Source organism: Littorina saxatilis, linkage group LG14 (assembly GCF_037325665.1).
Source record: "Littorina saxatilis isolate snail1 linkage group LG14, US_GU_Lsax_2.0, whole genome shotgun sequence".
In the NCBI taxonomy this organism is placed as follows: Eukaryota; Metazoa; Mollusca; class Gastropoda; order Littorinimorpha; family Littorinidae; genus Littorina; species Littorina saxatilis.
The window spans coordinates 4,506,021-4,525,408 of NC_090258.1; the positions used below are offsets into that span (position 1 = coordinate 4,506,021).

Sequence of the window (19,388 nt, forward strand, 5' to 3'; positions counted from 1 at the left end):
CTGACTAAGTTTTAGGTCTCTAACATACTACTTGTAGGTCTTTCACAGACTATTTTTAGGTCTCCTACTGACTGTTTTTAGGTCTTTAACATACTATTTCTGTGGTAAAAGTGTTTGATGACGTCATTTTTGCCCCTTAGAAAAAGTTGAGTCCGCACTGTGGCGACCACATTTAAAAAAAATAAAAGATTTTCTTGAAATTGCTGTTAAACAATCTTTGACCCTGTCCGGATTATAGGATTGCATTTCAGATTGTAAGATTAAAAACTTAATATATATAACAGTCATGATCTTACATTGTATCTGGCTGAAAATAAAATAAACAATAATAACCAACCAACCAACACTGTTTCTACGATGGTTTCTGTCAACAGTTCCACTGGAATAACCCAGAACTTAAAGACGACTATGTCGACTCTAGCGGAATGACGCTGTACTACACCAAGAACCTGCGACCCACCAGTGCGGCCACTCTAATGGTGGGGCAGAATTTTATCGAAATCGCTCCCCTCCAGCCATCCGTGGAAGTTACTGGCGCCTGCAAGGCTGACTGCACCAGGATGCTCATCACGAAGCCTCTCTACATCATCGACTCGCTCAACCATATGCACTATCTGGGTAAGTGGTCTGTTCACACAACTTCTCTACGTCATCGACTCGCTCAGTCATATGCACTGTCTGGGTAAGTAACCTGTTCACACAACTTCTCTACGTCATCGACTCGCTCAATCATATGCACTGTCTGGGTAAGTGGTCTCTTCACACAACTTCTCTACGTCATCGACTCGCTCAATCATATGCACTGTCTGGGTAAGTGGTCTCTTCACACAGCCTCTCTACGTCATCGACTCGCTCAATCATATGCACTATCTGGGTAAGTGGTCAAACACGGTCCTTTTACATGTAGTACAGATTTTAATGTTTTATTTTTGATGAGATATTCGTATAGGTTATGTGGTAGTTTACGATGCTGTATGTTGAGTGTTGACATTTATCACTTTTTGTTGTGTCGGTTTAATATTGTCGCTTTTTATTGACGGGAATGTTGTCTCCATCTTTATATTTACATTTTAGTGTTATCAGGGACAGATTGTAAGACTAGGCGTCAGCTTATGTCTCAATCTTTATATTTACATTTTAGTGTTATCAGGGACAGATTGTAAGACTAGGCGTCAGCTTATGTCTCCATCTTTATATTTATATTTTAGTGTTATCAGGGACAGATTGTAAGACTAGGCGTCAGCTTATGTCTCCATCTTTATATTTATATTTTAGTGTTATCAGGGACAGATTGTAAGACTAGGCGTCAGCTTATGTCTCCATCTTTATATTTATATTTTAGTGTTATCAGGGACAGATTGTAAGACTAGGCGTCAGCTTATGCTCTCCATCTTTGAGTGATAAAGACAGTTCGTTCGTGTGAACAACTTGGCTCTCCATCTTTGAGTGATAAAGACCGTTCGTTCGTGTGAACAACTTGGCTCTCCATCTTTGAGTGATAAAGACCGTTCGTTCGTGTGAACACCTTGGCTCTCCATCTTTGAATGATAAAGACCGTTCGTTCGTGTGAACAACTTGGCTCTCCATCTTTGAGTGATAAAGACAGTTCGTTCGTGTGAACAACTTGGCTCTACATCTTTGAGTGATAAAGACCGTTCGTTCGTGTGAACAACTTGGCTCACAATCTTTGAGTAATAAAGACCGTTCGTTCGTGTGAACAACTTGGCTCTACATCTTTGAGTGATAAAGACCGTTCGTTCGTGTGAACAACTTGGCTCTCCATCTTTGAGTGATAAAGACCGTTCGTTCGTGTGAACAACTTGGCTCTCCATCTTTGAGTGATAAAGACCGTTCGTTCGTGTGAACAACTTGGCTCACCATCTTTGAGTGATAAAGACCGTTCGTTCGTGTGAACAACTTGGGTCTCCATCTTTGAGTGATAAAGACCGTTCGTTCGTGTGAACAACTTGGCTCTCCATCTTTGAGTGATAAAGACCGTTCGTTCGTGTGAACAACTTGGCTCTCCATGTTTGAGTGATAAAGACCGTTCGTTCGTGTGAACAACTTGGCTCACCATCTTTGAGTGATAAAGACCGTTCGTTCGTGTGAACAACTTGGGTCTCCATCTTTGAGTAATAAAGACCGTTCGTTCGTGTGAACAACTTGGCTCTCCATCTTTGAGTTATGAAGACCGTTCGTTCGTGTGAACAACTTGGCTCTCCATCTTTGAGTAATAAAGACCGTTCGTTCGTGTGAACAACTTGGCTCTCCATCTTTGAGTTATGAAGACCGTTCGTTCGTGTGAACAACTTGGCTCTCCATCTTTGAGTAATAAAGACCGTTCGTTCGTGTGAACAACTTGGCCCACCATCTCAGATCTGCCCAGGCCTTAACATCAGATAGGAGCACGTTCCGTTCCACGTCAATAGACGATGTTGGGAAATGACTCTGTCGGGCTTGTATGGGCTGTGAAAGAGTGAATACTCTGGCTTTTATTTGAGACAAACTTTCCCAACATTATGGTAACGGTGAAACGGTTGGTTGTAACACAATCTGACTGTTGTAACAAGTATCAAACAGAAGGTGGAGCTGTATTGTAACGGTGTAACGGTTAGATGTAACAGATGTAACACATTGTGTTTGTTGTAACAGGCATCAAACAGAAGGTGGAGCTGTATCGTAACGGTGTAACGGTTAGATGTAACAGGTGTAATACAATCTGACTGTTGTAACAGGTATCAAACAGAAGGTGGATCTGTATCGTAACGGTGTAACGGTTAGATGTAACAAATATAACACAATGTGTTTATTGTAACAGGCGTCAAACAGAAGGTGGAGCTGTATCGTAACGGTGTAACGGTTAGATGTAACAGATGTAACACATTGTGTTTGTTGTAACAGGCATCAAACAGAAGGTGGATCTGTTTCGTAACGGTGTAACGGTTAGATGTAACAGGTGTTACACAATCTGACTGTTGTAACAAGTATCACACAGAAGGTGGAGCTGTATCGTAACGGTGTAACGGTTATATGTAACAGTTATGTGTAACACAATCTGACTGTTGTAACAGGTATCAAACAGAAGGTCGAGCTGTATCGTAACGGTGTAACGGGTAGATGTAACAGTTATGTGTAACACAATCTGACTGTTGTAACAGGCGTCAAACAGAAGTTGGTGCTGTATCGTAACGGTGTAACGGTTAGATGTAACAGTTATGTGTAACACAATCTGACTGTTGTAACAGGCATCAAACAGAAGGTGGAGCTGTATCGTAACGGTGTAACGGTTAGATGTAACAGTTATGTGTAACACAATCTGACTGTTGTAACAGGCATCAAACAGAAGGTGGAACTGTATCGTAACGGAAGTCTGGTGACCCACATCACTAACGAGGACGCCTACAGCTACGATTCGCCTGTTGTCAATCAGTACGTATTTGCCTTGACGTCCTTGTGATTTACGTCCTTGTGATTTACGTCATTATGATTAACGTCATCAAGAATTTTACTTTTTGTGTCGTCTTTTGAACCGCTTTTGAGATTCAGGTTATGGAGTGATTCTGAGCTCAACTGGTACCTTAAAAATGCTTTGATGAAATTGTCATTCAAAGTTATGCAAGATGTAGTAATTCCTTAATTTTTGAAAAAAAGCCTTATACAATTTATATTTGTATTCTATATCATTGCTGGGTGCACACATACAGTACATATATTTTATATGTGTTTGACTTCGAAAATATGCTCAAAATGCAGATATTCGTTCTATGGAAATCGACTGTAACTTTTGACTTCTACAGGGGCAGATGACGGAAGCATTAGAGTACGTCACATAGAGTCGAGAACAAGCAAATGACGTCAGCGGTTAAGAAGAAAGATTATATAACGTCACCCTATGGGGTTCTTTTTTGGGGGGGAGCATGATAAAACTTCAGCCTCCAGGTGTGGTTTTTATATTTAGTCAAGTTTTGACTAAATATTTTAACATCGAGGGGGAATCGAAACGAGGGTCGTGGTGTATGTGCGTGCGTGTGTGTGTGTGTGTGTGTGTGTGTGTGTGTGTGTGTGTGTGTGTAGAGCGATTCAGACTAAACTACTGGACCGATCTTTATGAAATTTGACATGAGAGTTTCTGGGTATGAAATCCCCGAACGTTTTTTTCATTTTTTTGATAAATGTCTTTGATGACGTCATATCCGGCTTTTCGTGAAAGTTGAGGCGGCACTGTCACGCCCTCGTTTTTCAACCAAATTGGTTCAAATTTTGGTCAAGTAATCTTCGACGAAGCCCGGACTTCGGTATTGCATTTCAGCTTGGTGGCTTAAACATTAATTAATGACTTTGGTCATTAAAAATCGGAAAATTGTAAAAAAAAATAAAAATTTATAAAACGATCCAAATTTACGTTTATCTTATTCTCCATCATTTGCTGATTCCAAAAACATATAAATATGTTATATTCGGATTAAAAACAAGCTCTGAAAATTAAATATATAAAAATTATTATCAAAATTAAATTGTCCAAATCAATTTAAAAACACTTTCATCTTATTCCTTGTCGGTTCCTGATTCCAAAAACATATAGATATGATATGTTTGGATTAAAAACACGCTCAGAAAGTTAAAACAAAGAGAGGTACAGAAAAGCGTGCTATCCTTCTTAGCGCAACTACTACCCCGCTCTTCTTGTCAATTTCACTGCCTTTGCCATGAGCGGTGGCCTGACGATGCTACGAGTAAAATGGCATTGCGTTCAGTTTCATTCTGTGAGTTCGACATCTACTTGACTAAATATTGTATTTTCGCCTTACGCGACTTGTTTCATTGTATTTTTGGGGGTAATAATCCTTTTATCATGTATCTCCCTATTAGTGTGCGCCCGTCGAAATGAAGGTTAGTTTCGGACGGGTGCAATGGCCTAGTCAGGATTTTTCCCATCTCGAAGGTTAACTTATGTGCAGACCTGCTTGTGCCTTATCTCCCTTCGTGTGTACACACAAGCACAAGACTAAGTGCGCACGGAAAAGATCCTGTAATCAGAGTTCGGTGGGTTATAGAAACAGGAAAATACCACACATGCATCCCCCGAAAGCGACGTATGACTGCCTAAATGGCGGAGTAAAAACGGCCATACACGTAAAGGCCTTAAGAAATTCGGCGGACGAACGAAGACGAGTTTTTTAAGCGTCTAGAGCCAATTGATGGGACTCGTGCTATTATAACCAAAAAGTTATTTGTTATTACTATTATAATTATTATTAGAAGAAGAGTGTTAGTTTGGCATGTCTGTTTTCTCAGACATGACCCTCCGATCATGGTGCTGCCAGGAGACGAGATCCGAACCACGTGCACGTTCAACTCGGCCACACGCTCCGCCACCACATACTACGGCGACGGCACCAGCAACGAGATGTGTTTCGCCTTCCTGACAGTTTACCCCTCGGACGCCCTGCCAATAACCAAGTCCTGCATCGCAAGCCAGGATAAAGACATTTGCGAGGTATGGGGCATTAGATATGTGTATTTTTGTGTAAGAAATTTGTTGTTGTTGTTGTTGTTGTTGTTGTTGTTGTTGTGGCTATTGTTGTTTTTGTTGTTGTTGTCGTCATCGTTGTTGTTGTTGTTGTTGTTGTTAAACTTCTCCAGTTCAAGTTGACACCTTGTGTTTTTTTCTGATTTACTGACATCTGTAAATGTACCACCATTTTGAAAGGCTCCTTTCTAAGACCTATTTTTCTCAGATGTTCAGAGGTGTTAAATGATAAATAATGTCTCGACATGTATTTCTCTCTCTCTCGACTGTTTTCAGAGATAAGAACAGCCTCGCTTTCACCTAGATCCTGCCTAAAAACAATGTTCAGACCTCATGTTCAGACTCGGCGTAATGATTCCGAAAGGACTACTTTTTAGCGGTCAAGTTCAGTCGTCCGCATACTCGAAAGTGAAAAAAAGATGAAACGTTTTGCTACAGTACTACGGAGATTTAAGAAACGAAACGTTGGGACGTTTCGTTTTGAAGTTGTGGTAAACGTCATTATTTCGGGGGTCTCTCGCTGGAAAGGTGAAGGTCAACTGAAACGGAACGTGGAACGTCAAAACGCAGTCACGTTTTCCACCCCCAAAAAACGAACAATATTTCGTCAACTTTTGTGAGTATTTTTGCACACTAACAGTTTTATTTGTTGGCCATTTTATGCATTGCTAGATTCATCAACCCTTTCACAGTCTTTCAGCGCTGAGAATGTGTTCATTGGAGGTAGACAACTGTTGTGAACTGAAATATTTTGAAGGGTGCTGATCCTGGTACATTTATCCAACTTCATGGTGAGAAAGCAAATGGCGAAGCAGAAGTAGGTCATCGCATCGAATTTTTATTCTGGCTTCGTATGTGATCAGGTGCATGAATTGAAAAATGTGAAGCTCTTGTGCGTGCAATGCGAGTATGTCAATCCTTTATTGACTCGTGGAGTTGAAATTATGCCATGCCCAGTCAGCGGATCATATCCTGCCATGCCCGGCCTTTCATTCCGAAACGAAACGTGAATACATCTAAATCTTGTCTGCGGCCTATGCCGTCTCGTTACACGTTCCGTTTCGCGGGGTGACTCATTCACCAAACGAAACGAGCTGCAAAACGAAACGTGCTGTTTCTTAAATCTCGCTACTATCGGAGGATGAACTGTCGAAGAAGAAAAAGAATCTCGTGCCAACCACTACGCAGAAGACCATCCGAGTTGTCCAGAAGAAGTTCTGAAACACGTCACGTTCCAAATCAAAAGACGTACTATCGGAGGATGAACTGTCGAAGAAGAAAAAGAATCTCGTGCCAACCACTACGCAGAAGACCATCCGAGTTGTCCAGAAGAAGTTCTGAAACACGTCACGTTCCAAATCAAAAGACGTACTATTAGAGGATGAACTGTCGAAGAAGAAAAAGAATCTCGTGCCAACCACTACGCAGAAGACCATCCGAGTTGTCCAGAAGAAGTTCTGAAACACGTCACGTTCCAAATCAAAAGACGTACTATCGGAGGATGAACTGTCGAAGAAGAAAAAGAATCTCGTGCCAACCACTACGCAGAAGACCATCCGAGTTGTCCAGAAGAAGTTCTGAAACACGTCACGTTCCAAATCAAAAGACGTACTATCGGAGGATGAACTGTCGAAGAAGAAAAAGAATCTCGTGCCAACCACTACGCAGAAGACCATCCGAGTTGTCCAGAAGAAGTTCTGAAACACGTCACGTTCCAAATCAAAAGACGACATTCTATTCTCTTACGTCACTATTCTTGGTTTACGGTACCATTCGGCGGCTTTGCTACGAGTATGCCATAGTCTTGGTTGGCCGAGACCTTGAGGTGGAATGCGAGTGATTAGGTTTGTTGATTTTGCTCGGAGAAGTGGTCCGTGTTCAAGCAAGTTTCTTTCTTCTTTGAAAACAAAAACCCTAAGACCAGTGAATGTCGAGATATATATATTAATTGGATCTGTGATCCAAACATGCCTTTTGGTCAATCTCGTTGGCAGTTTATTCCACTCGCCCTACGGGCTCGTGGAATAAACTTCCATCTCGATTGACCAAAAGCAATGTTTGGATCACAGATCTAGAGACAACATCCGCGAGAAGACAACCAAGATGTCTCTTCATTTCGAGAAGACGAATTTTGGCAAGGTCACTATTTGAAAAAGCAACGAGTGTAAATCTGGTACTAAACAGCAAGCCATGTAGTATTCTGTTTATCCTACATACTGTACTTACGTGTATTTTACTCAAAACGTCCCGCAGTCGAGGCAGACGCTTGTTTTTGAACCTCGATCTCTTCTAAAGCCTCGTGCAATCTATTACGTCAAAGCAAAGAAACGTCACTCGTGAAAGAGTGGCGTGACGTGTTAGTTCTAAAAATTCATGGAGGTGAATTAGCGAGCACAATGGTTTTTTTCTATAATGACGTTTGTCTCGTTGACTTTGGCATCATAAGCAGTGGAAAAACAGGTCCCTGCCAAACTTGCTTGACATGACCTCATTTACATGATATACACACGTGTGATTTGAACGATTATTATCTCATGAGTGTCTCTCTAACGTATGTAGGATAGGTGTTATGTCAGGCTGTGATTGTTACGTGATTTAAAAGAAACATCAACATACGTGTCAAAACGAGCCAAAAGAAAATATTACAGTTAGTTTATTGAATTGAATTGAGTTGAATTGAATTGAATTGAGTTGAATTGAAATGGATTGAATTGAATTGAGTTGAATTGAATTGAATTGAGTTGAATTGAAATGGATTGAATTGAATAGAATTGAGTTGAATTGAATTGAATTGAATTGAATTGAATAAATATATCCCTCTGGTCTCCCAGAGGTACCTCGGTGGTGGTGGTGGTGGTGGTGGGAGTCAGCCCACGTGCGACCTCACAAAATTCTCCAACATCAGCGACCCTGACAATTCGAGGATGTGGACCGCTGCGTACAAAGACTGCACCCCCTTTGGCGCGTGTCGCCCTGGTTGCCAGCAGCTGTGGGATCAACTCAAGCAGGACTCTTGTTTCCAGGGCGACGACTTGGAGGAGCTAAAGAACGCGTTCCTCCAGTCCAAAAATGGTAAGTTCGTAGTGTGTGTGTGTGTGTGTGTGTGTGTGTGTGTGTGTGTGTGTGTGTGTGTGTGTGTATGTGTGTGTGTGTGTGTGTGTGTGAATGTGTGTGTGGTTGTGTGTGTGTGTGTATGTGTGTGTGTGTGTGGTGTGTGTGTGTGTGTGTGGTGTGTGTGTGTGTGTGATGTGTGTGTGTGTGTGTGTGTGTGTGTGGTGTGTGTGTGTGTGTGTGTGGTGTGTGTGTGTGTGTGTGTGTGATGTGTGTGTGTGTGTGTGTGTGATGTGTGTGTGTGTGTGTGAGGTGTGTGTGTGTGTGTGATGTGTGTGTGTGTGTGTGTGGTGTGTGTGTGTGTGTGTGTGATGTGTGTGTGTGTGTGTGTGTGTGTGTAAGAGTAGCCAGGGTAGTGTTTTTTGTTATCTGTTTCATGACACTGGTTTTGTTTCTGTCTAAAGTAATATCAATGTGCAGTTCTGGTGAAGTTATGCCCCCTCTTTCTTTCGGCTTGTAACTTGCGCCACCTCGCACGAGAAAAACAAACAAACTTGCATTGGTCCCAAATAGCATATCGGTTTGGTAACAGTTCGTGTGTAAGTCGTGCATTTTATACGGTAAACAGACAATGGTCGGTTCTGGTGAGGTTATGCCCCTTCTTTCTTTCGGCTGGTAACTGGCGCCACCTCGCTGCAAGATCACAGGAGTTGTCTCGCGTTATCACCCCAGAAGCGCTCATTACAGATACGAAAAAAATGCTTAAGAACTTAATTTTATGTGACCGTTGTGATGGCCGCTAAAATGCAAAAAGAGGCAGTTATTTTAAAAAGATAGTTGACGGAGAAAATATAGAAAAAAACGCATCCGTCTTGAGCGCGGTGGCTCTCTAGAATCCATTTCACACGACGTGTAGAACTTGTCAAATGAATGACGTACATTTGTGACCCTCCACCACGGAATGAGTCGCATGTCACCTTTGCATGATTGTCAAGTTTTTACATTTTCCTAAAGAGTTTTTTATGCTCTATCCAGTGGTGAAACCCGTTTTAGAAAAGAGCAGAAACTGTTCGAGTTATAAGCATGTGACTAAGGTGACCCTCACACTGTTACCAGACACCCCCCGGACTTATATTAAGCCTAGCGCAGAACCGCGCAAGGTGACATGCGACTCATTCCGTGGTGGAGGGTCACATTTTGCCTTTGATGACTACACTAACATTTTCTGTGAAAATAAATCGGCACTTTTTGGACCTTTCTATTGGTGTCATGTTAACGTTCTGTCAACTCTGATGTATGTCTCCGGAGGAAATCACAAAATGTTTCATAAATGAAGTTTGTTTCGGTCTCATACCAGCAGTTGGGGCGGGGATGTAGCTCAGTCAGGGCGGGGATGTAGCTCAGTCAGGGCGGGGATGTAGCTCAGTCAGGGCGGGAATGTAGCTCAGTCAGGGCGGGGATGTAGCTAAGTCAGGGCGGGGATGTAGCTCAGTCGGTAGCGCGCTGGATTTGTATCCAGTTGGCCGCTGTAAGCGTGAGTTCGTCCCCACGTTCGGCGAGAGATTTATTTCTCAGAGTCAACTTTGTGTGCAGACTCTCCTCGGTGTCCGAACACCCCCGTGTGTACCCGCAAGCACAAGACCAAGTGCGCACGAAAAAGATCCTGTAATCCATGTCAGAGTTCGGTGGGTTATAGAAACACGAAAATACCCAGCATGCTCCCTCCGAAAGCGGCGTATGGCTGCCTAAATGGCAAGGTAAAAACGGTCATACACGTAAAAGCCGTGGGAGTTTCAGCCCATGAACGAACAAACATACATACCAGCAGTAGAAATCGACCAGTAAGGTCACCTCTGTTTAGTAATGGGACGTAATTTGTATGTTATGTAATTCAGACTTTACTGAGAGTTGTTCCCCTTTATGTTTCTGTGGTTATGCATAATTATCTAGACAGACAGATATCTTTAAGCCGCCATTAGAATAATGGGGCTTACTGGATTTGCTCTGTCTGTTTGTTTGTTTGTTTGTTTGTTTGTTTGTTTGAGGCGGGCGGGCAGGCGGTCAATCGGTCGGTGTTTGTCGGGTAAGATTTGTATCTCTGGGTCAATTAAGCTCAAATTTTGTGAAATAGTTAGGAATAGGCTTTGTTTTTTTGTATGCAAAAAATTACATTCCTAACGGTAGTCAAACGGAAGATATTAGCTTTTAACGCTTTTACAAACCAAGCCTGGGGACGAAACCCACTGACATACTAATATGTGTACGTGAATTCCCGCAGGTTACTTCCCTTTCCCCTTTTTGGTTCACTGATCTATATTTTTATATCAGTGTTTTGGTTTGGCATCTGCCATGCTTTTGTTCAATATCATTTTACGTGCTCCGACATTTGGATGCTTCGCTGGGCGGTAACAGTGGAGTTTGTTTTATTGGTGTGTGAGGTTCCGTGGTACGGACTCGTTTGCCAAATAATGTTTTGGTCTTATGTTATTACTAGCATTTTGTTTCTCACTTCGACTCTATATATTCTATAAGAATCAGACAGTGTAAAAGTATTACCATCAACATACTCAGTTTGCTGAAAAATAACTTTGATTTGAGTTATCTCCCTTCCTTAGGAACGTTTTAGAAGATAGTAGAGATTCAGGGCCCAGCCTCGCCCGGGGTGGCCTGAAAAGCATTTGAAGGCATGTTCCGCCCACTGAGAGTGTCACAATATATATTCAATTCCTAATTACATGGTTTTTATGGCATGAGTTACCTCCCTTTCTTGTTTCTATATGGATGGTGTGGGTTGTGTAGAAGGATACTTTTTATGTTGAATATTTCTTTAGAAAGTATGGGCCGTTCCTGAGTAATATTATTGGTACTGTGAAGGGGAAGTGACGCAAAACTGTGTACGTCATTTACTTTGGAAAGAGGCGGTAATGAGTTACTTCCCTTCGGGTCTCGTTCGATCTCTGACAGCATGCGAACATGCGTTAGATTATTAAGCCGCCTTGTAAAGGGTGCTTACTGGATTTGCTCTGCCTGTTTGTCCGGGTTTCAGGTGTTTGTTTGTCTACCATGTCACCACGTGCAAAGAGCTCGGTCAATTTTTTAACAAATTATTTCTTAATTTATTCAATTAATTTTTTTAAATTAATTTTTTCTAAAAATTATTTATTTACTTTTATTTTTTTTAATTTTTTACATTTAGTCAAGTTTTTTGACTAAATGTTTTAACGTAGAGGGAGAATCGAGACGAGGGTCGTGGTGTATGTGTGTGTGTGTGTGTGTGTGTGTGTGTGTGTGTGTGTGTGTGTGTGTGTGTGTGTGTGTGTGTGTGTGTGTGTGTGTGTGTAGAGCGATTCAGAGTAAACTACTGGACCGATCTTTATGAAATTTGACGTGAGAGTTCCTATGATATCCCGAAAAGGTTTTGGATAAATGTCTTTGATGACGTCATATCCGGCTTTTTTGTATAAGTTGAGGCGGCACTGTCACACCCTCATTTTTCATTAAAATTTTGGCCAAGCAATCTTCGACAAAGGCCGAACTTTGGTATTGCATTTCAGCTTGGAAGCTTAAAATTTAATTAATGACTTTGGTCATTAAAAATCCGAAAATTTTAATATAAAAATTATGATTAAAATTAAATTTCCGAAATCGATATAAAAACAATTTCATCTTATTCCTTGTCGGTTCCAGATTAAAAAACCCATATAGATATGATATGTTTGGATTAAAAACACGCTCAGAAAGTTAAAACGAAGAGAGGTACAGAAAAGCGTGCTATGCAGCACAGCGCAACCACTACCGCGCTAAACAGGCTCGTTAATTTCATTGCCTTTTGCACGAGCGGCGGACTTCGGTCATTGTGAAAAAACCCAGTGCGTTCAGTTTCATTCTGTGAGTTCCACAGCTTGACTAAATGTAGTAATTTCGCCTTACGCGACTTGTTTTATTATAATTTATTCATTTAAAATGTTTTTTTTCCTTCCCTCTGTCTGTCTCTCTGTCTCCGTGTCCCAACCCCATATTACCAAGGGCGGCTTCTTGACCCCGTTAAGGTCAACACTTGTTTTATAATTATACTTGTATTGGTTTTAAGTGAGTGTTGTGTAGGATAGTTGATAGTAGGGTTATTCACATATTAATTGTACTTCAGTGTGTGTGTGTGTGTGTGTGTGTGTGTGTGTGTGTGTGTGTGTGTGTGTGTGTGTGTTTGTGTGTGTGTGCGCGCGTGTGTGTGTGTGTGTAAAGTTTGCTATTGTACATCGCCGTAAGCTTCGGTGAAAAGGGGCGATGAATAAGTGTTCATTATTATTATTATTATTATCATTATTATTCTGTCCAGGCACCTACTTCCTAGCAGCTGTGAGCACGTGCTGGCCGAGAACTGACTGCCCCAAGTGCCAGCGGTGTCCAGAAATCACAAATCCCAATGCCAACAACGACAACATTGTCGGGGACGGTGGCGCCGGATCTCTGCTGCCAGAACTGGTTTCCATGGTTACCATGCTGGCTGTCAGCCTCCTGTACAACCGCCTGTAGATGTCGCCTGTGATTCTCGTTGCCTGGCAATTAGGGATTTGGGCCTGCTTAGTGATGGTGTACGCCTGCTGTATAAAGCAAGGATTCTAGTGTAATCCACAAATTGACTTCAAACAACGAAAACGTGTAGGTTTTTGACACAAGTGATTTTCAAGCGGGTTTGAACGAAACTGCTTACAATTATAACGCCCATGATGTTTATTTCAAAAGTCTGGTGTAATCCGTAAATGGATTTCGAACAAATGCATAAACATTAAAACATATCTATTATATTTTATTTTAGATGCTGTATATTACATGTTTTTGAAGCAAACTGAACATGAAATGAACTGTTTACTAATCTTTTGACAGTACGAATGAGAAGAGAACTGTTAAAATTGTGTTTTCGGCCAACGTGTATTGTGATAGGAAGAGTTTGTACGCTCACGCTGGTTAATTGTGACACGTGTGTTAATACAGGTTGTTTTCAACCCAACTGCTGACACACAATTACTCCGCCTCACTTGAGAATCTCAATCAATCAAAATCTCAGATCTGAAAATAGTGCTCTGCCTCATTTGATTAGGCAAAAAAACATTAGTCTGTTTACGGTAACATAGGCAACAATAATAGGGTCGGTAGGTCGGGATTTTTTTCAAAAACCCCCATATTTTTAAGTTATTTTGCAAAAAATAACAAAGACTTTTTTTTTCTCCCCCAAATGCCAAAAAAAGTCTAGGGTCGCGCCAAAAAATAGGGTCGGTCGGGATACCGTAAACAGACTATTTTTTTGTTTGGCCTTAAGAGACTCACGTATCCTTTAAAGGCAATCCTGGAACCATGTTTGGATCTGTGCGTTTACAGACAATCTGGTGAGCACAGCCTATGACCCGATCCCTGATGTAACACGTGCATCACACGTGTTTGCCCAGGCACTTTTTTGCCAAGTTCATAGGACTTTGTAAATCACCCCCCCCCCACCCACACACACACACACAAAACCAGAACCCTTCAGCGTATTCAGCACAGCTAAATAAAACTGTTTACCGAATATGTTTCTTTTTTCAGTCCTTTTGCAAATTTTGAAAAGCTTGATTTTTTGGGCCTTTTTTTATTTTTTTAAAATATTATATACATTTTCTTGATCGGTCCTTACCATTCTTTTTAGTGTGACGAGTTATACATTGCGGGCAACGATTACTGTAAGAGCCTCATTTGTCCTTAATCAAGAATGGCAAAGCATTTGTAACATTTGTAACAGTTGTGTACATCGGGCTACAATATAGATAGTTAGGTTGTTGATAAAGATTAACACTGCACTGAAGAGCGTAGACAGCACAAAGTAGCTACTCCTAGTTGTCATCAGCAGGTGTAGCCCTTCCCCTGAACAACTCAGTGTTGGGCTCAGTCTAACAATTGCACATCTTCCCAGGATGTTACACGGGATACAAATCCCTCCGCTTGGACACATACCAACATTCGTCAGTCTAGGTGCTGGGGGAATTGTGGGTAAAGTACATCCCTAATGGACACAATTGGCGACTATGAAATTAATCAGTAAAAAAAAAATTCTCTCTTTGCACAGGAGACCGTCAGGATGTTGATTTTTAGTATATGTCCAAATGGAGGGTTGTTTTGTATCCCCCGTGAAAGCTTCGACAGATGTGAGAAGGACTGGGTCTGTTATCACGAGTGTTTGTTTATGGCTAACTACTACCAAAGTTAACCTTAATGTTATACGTTGTTAGTTAGAATCACGTTTTAACTCTACCATCCCAGATTACATTCACTTCCCTGGCCTCATTTGTCCGATTTGTTTTTAAATCGAATGACATTTCTCAGTGATTGAAACAACAAAGTTTGACATTTGCAGGTGCATGATGGGAACCAAAGCTAAACTCAGGTCTCACAGATTTGATCTAATTGTGAAATCCGCTTCATAAAAGTAGTTTTTGTTTTAAGAGAAAGTGCTTTTCTAATTCATATCAGGTGGATTTTTTTTTAATGAGAAAAGACCCTTCAGATCATCCTGACCTCAGGTCAAAATGAGTTCGGCTCATTCTCTCCCTGACAGGATGCCTTGAGTTTCCTTGTCTGGCAAGGAAACCGATTTTTAAAAAAAACCATATTTAGAGCTTTTTGTAATGTATTATTGATATAAGCAGATTCGCGATCGTCGATAATGATTTTTCATGGTGTTTTGTAATTTTTAAATTACAAAAGGAATTGATATGTAAGACAGTTTCAAGCGAGCTATTTTTCGCGGCTGTATTACTGTGCAAACAACGTCACGTGATTGGTTTCGGCGTTCACTGGAGCAGACGATTTTTTCTGTAACCAGTTGACAGTGATGAAACCATATATTACGGTCTCCTTCCGGTAGCAGTCCCAAAATTTCGACTTGTTTTGACCTTAGAATGATGTCTTTATCATAACTGTGAAGAACAGAACGAAGATCACTGTCAAAGTCGGCCAATCTGCAATCATTTTCGTCTCGCGAACACTGATATCAAATTTAGATCAGTGCTCGCGAAAACCATAATTATGGGAGATAACTCTGTATTTTTGTTTTGATAGATTCGCGTAGGACTGTAGCATCCGGTCAGGGAGAGAATGAGCCGAACTCATTTTGTGTGTGTGTGTTTTTGTGTGTGTGCACGTGTGTGTGTGCACGTGTGTGTGTGTGAGTGTGCGTTGTGTGTGTGTGAGATTTCCGTACCACTGTTGCTATAGTTATCGTTGTTGTTGTTTTTGTTTTCATTTGTTTAAATATCATGCATTTACAATATTGTCCGCCACATTACTCGTTTGTTTCTAAGAGCACATTTATAAGTTTATCTTGTTGTGCTCCCTTAATTACAATTTTCAATAACGGCTTTGTATTTATGCAACTGAATAAAACTGTTTAAACCAACTCATTTTCATCTTGAACACACGGCCAGTACCGTGTAACTGGCCTTGACACGGAACGATCCAAGGGGGGCAATCTCAGTCATCTGAAAGAGGGAAATCCAAACGCAATCCGCCTTGTTCGATTTTATGGGCTTGGACGATAGAGAAAAATAAGAAAAGCAAAAGCTGGAGTCCAGTCTGGACGAAACTGCTATCAAGAACGCAGAATTGATTTTTTCTGATTTTTTTTTTAGCCGTAAGCGCCATGTTTATCGGAGCAGGAAACTCTTCCAGAGTGAGGCCCCTTTGTTGGTTTCACTGCGGCGGCATTGTGAACAGCGGTTATGAGAAATTCGAAATGAGAAATGGCGCTTACGGCTAAAAAAAAAACCTCAGAAAAAATCAATTCTGCGTTCTTGATAGCACACACACACACACACACACACACACACACACACACACACACACACACACACACATAGACACACGAACGCAAACACGCACACACACAAATACACAGTTTTATTGAATTTTATTTTATTTGTAATACATTGCTCAAATTATATTCTGAGTGAACGTCGCAAAATCACGCAGTCGACGATCCTGATCTGCTGGTAATACAATGAAGCAACACGCTGAATCTCAGCCACTCAACAGATAGTAGAACATACCACACACACACACACACACACACACACACACACACACACACACACACACACACACACAACCACACACACACACACACACGCACACACACACACACATAGACACACGAACGCAAACACGCACACACACAAATACACAGTTTTATTGAATTTTATTTTATTTGTAATACATTGCTCAAATTATATTCCGAGTGAACGTCGCAAAATCACGCAGTCGACGATCCTGATCTGCTGGTAATACAATGAAGTAACACGCTAAATCTCAGCCACTCAACAGATAGTAGAACATACCACATACACACACACACGCGCGCGCACACACACACAACCACACACACACGCGCACAACACACACACCACACACACACGCGCACACACACACACACACACACAACCACACACAGGCACACACACTCACACACACACACAAACGCGCGCACACACACACACACAAACACACACACACACACACACAAACACACCCATTCACAAACACACACAAAAACACACATTCACACACACACACACACACACACACACACACACACACACACACTCACACACACACACACACACTCACACACACACACACACACACACACACACACACACACACACACACAGACATACTCTGTTACCCTCATTCGTTCGAACTGCACGCGGAATAGTTGCAGAGGTATGCCATCTTTCAAACATCAAACCAACCAGCACCTATCAACCAAGCCGTCAATCAATCAACCAATCAATCAATCAGTTAACATGTAGAATCATTTCGTTGACGAAGTGCCCAAATAAAGAGAGAAACTCGATGATATATATATATAAATATATATATACATATAATAAATAAAATGAGGCAGACCGCTATTTAGAAATCAAATAACCAAAGGAAAGTAAGGGATCTAAATGCATACGACATGCATGTCATGTGTAAAGGGGTAAGCGAGAGTTATCCACAACCAATCTCCTGGCACCTGAGAGAATAACAAGCATTGAAATGAACAAGCGACTTTCATCCTCACTATGTTATGCATAATTACATAAGGCCAAAAAAAAAGTCTGTTTACGGTAACATAGGCCAAACAAATAGGGTCGGTAGGTCGGGATTATTTTATTTTATTTTTTTCTCCAAAAAAACATAATTTTAAGTTATTTTGCCAAAAAACAAAGACTTATTTATTTTTTATTTTTTATTTTTTTAGTATTTTTTTCCCAAATGCCAAAAAAAAGTCTAGGGTCGTGCGAAAAAATAGGGTCGGTCGGGATACCGTAAACAGACTATTTGTTGTTGTTGGCCTAATCAACCATTGAACCAATCAACCAACCAATCACTCAAGTAATTAATCAACTTGTAGAAAACATGTCGCGGTTGAAGTGTTGGATCAGACCATAGATATCCCTTGACAGGATCGCCAACTCCGCGCGTGCGGAACTCCCGTCTGCGGCTGCGAGAGGTTTTGACAGTATCTTTACTTCTGGTGCAGTCTTTCAACACATGGAGAAGAAGGAGAATTTCGAAGGGGAGGTGGAGTTTGTGGCTGAGGTAAGTGAAAAGCAAACAAAGCAATACAAAAAGATCCGTCGCGATATAACCTTGAATGGTTGAAAACGACGTTAAACACCAAATAAATAAATAAATAAATAAATAAATACAAAAAGATCATTGCTGATGATTGAAATGAGTCATGTGAATCAACAATAAAGATTGATTGTGGACGGCACGTCATTATTTTTGTTTTTAACACTTGAAACGCAAGAGCATCTGACCCACTGGTAAAACCGAAGCTGTGAACGCAAGCTGATCAGCAGATCGTTTTTCTGCAGAATTCTCGCTCACATCGGCCACTATTTTAGCTCAGCGAACCGACAAATTTGCAACAGAACAATTTCTGAATGTTAGAAATTCGGCTGTAGATACCCTTTCTATTCCATGGTGGGGTTTTTTTCAGGGGGAAAGTACCGACATCTCAATCGCTGAAAAGATGACAGCATCACCACAAGAATTGCCAAAAGTAAGTAAAAATATTGACAGATCTATGTAAAAGACTATATGAAAATTTAGAACTGGAACAACAGATATTCAAGAAATAACCGATAAGTGATATATAACTGAACCATTGATTGATTTGAATGTACATCATGCATGGAAGTTAAAATTGGTGCAGGAACTGAAGTCAGATCAACACATCAAAAAGATCAGTGCAATATATTTGTTTTCTCTCCCCTCCAGCATAATTCTGTTTTGATATATGCTTGATGTCTTCTGTTGTTTTTAAATTCATTGTCACTTCTAAATTGCATGCTTTATTGCAGAACGCTTGTGCATCTATCAAGAATGACAACTGCCTTTCACCGGAGCTCAGAGAGCTTGTCGACCAATTCAGTAATTGAAAAGTAAGTTTTTGAGTAAGGCGGTATAACAAACAAGTCGCGTAAGGCGAAAATACAATATTTAGTCAAGTAGCTGTCGAACTCACAGAACACGTGGAATTGACAAGAAGAGCGGGGTATTCGTTGCGCTGAGAAGGATAGCACGCTTTTCTGTACCTCTCTTTGTTTTAACTTTCTGAGCGTGTTTTTAATCCAAACATATCATATCTATATATTTTTGGAATCAGGAACCGACAAGGAATAAGATGAAAGTGTTTTTAAATTGATTTCGAAAAAAAAAATTTGATAATAATTTTTATATATTTAATTTTCAGAGCTTGTTTTTAATCCGAATATAACATATT

At 40.8% G+C, this 19,388-nt stretch overlaps 1 protein-coding gene across 4 annotated transcripts in view; it reads left to right on the forward strand.

The window, feature by feature from the left end:
• Positions 1-14,892, forward strand: part of LOC138946936 (uncharacterized) — a 37,521-nt gene extending 22,629 nt beyond the window's left edge. For all 4 annotated transcript variants that reach the window (XM_070318351.1, XM_070318352.1, XM_070318353.1 and 1 more), the window contains exons 8-12: positions 375-618; positions 3,333-3,429; positions 5,296-5,497; positions 8,362-8,602; positions 12,918-14,892. In XM_070318351.1, coding sequence (XP_070174452.1) covers positions 375-618; positions 3,333-3,429; positions 5,296-5,497; positions 8,362-8,602; positions 12,918-13,114 — 981 coding nt within the window. In that variant the 3' untranslated portion in view covers positions 13,115-14,892. The remainder of the gene's footprint in view (positions 1-374; positions 619-3,332; positions 3,430-5,295; positions 5,498-8,361; positions 8,603-12,917) is intronic.
• The last annotated feature ends 4,496 nt before the right edge of the window (positions 14,893-19,388 follow it).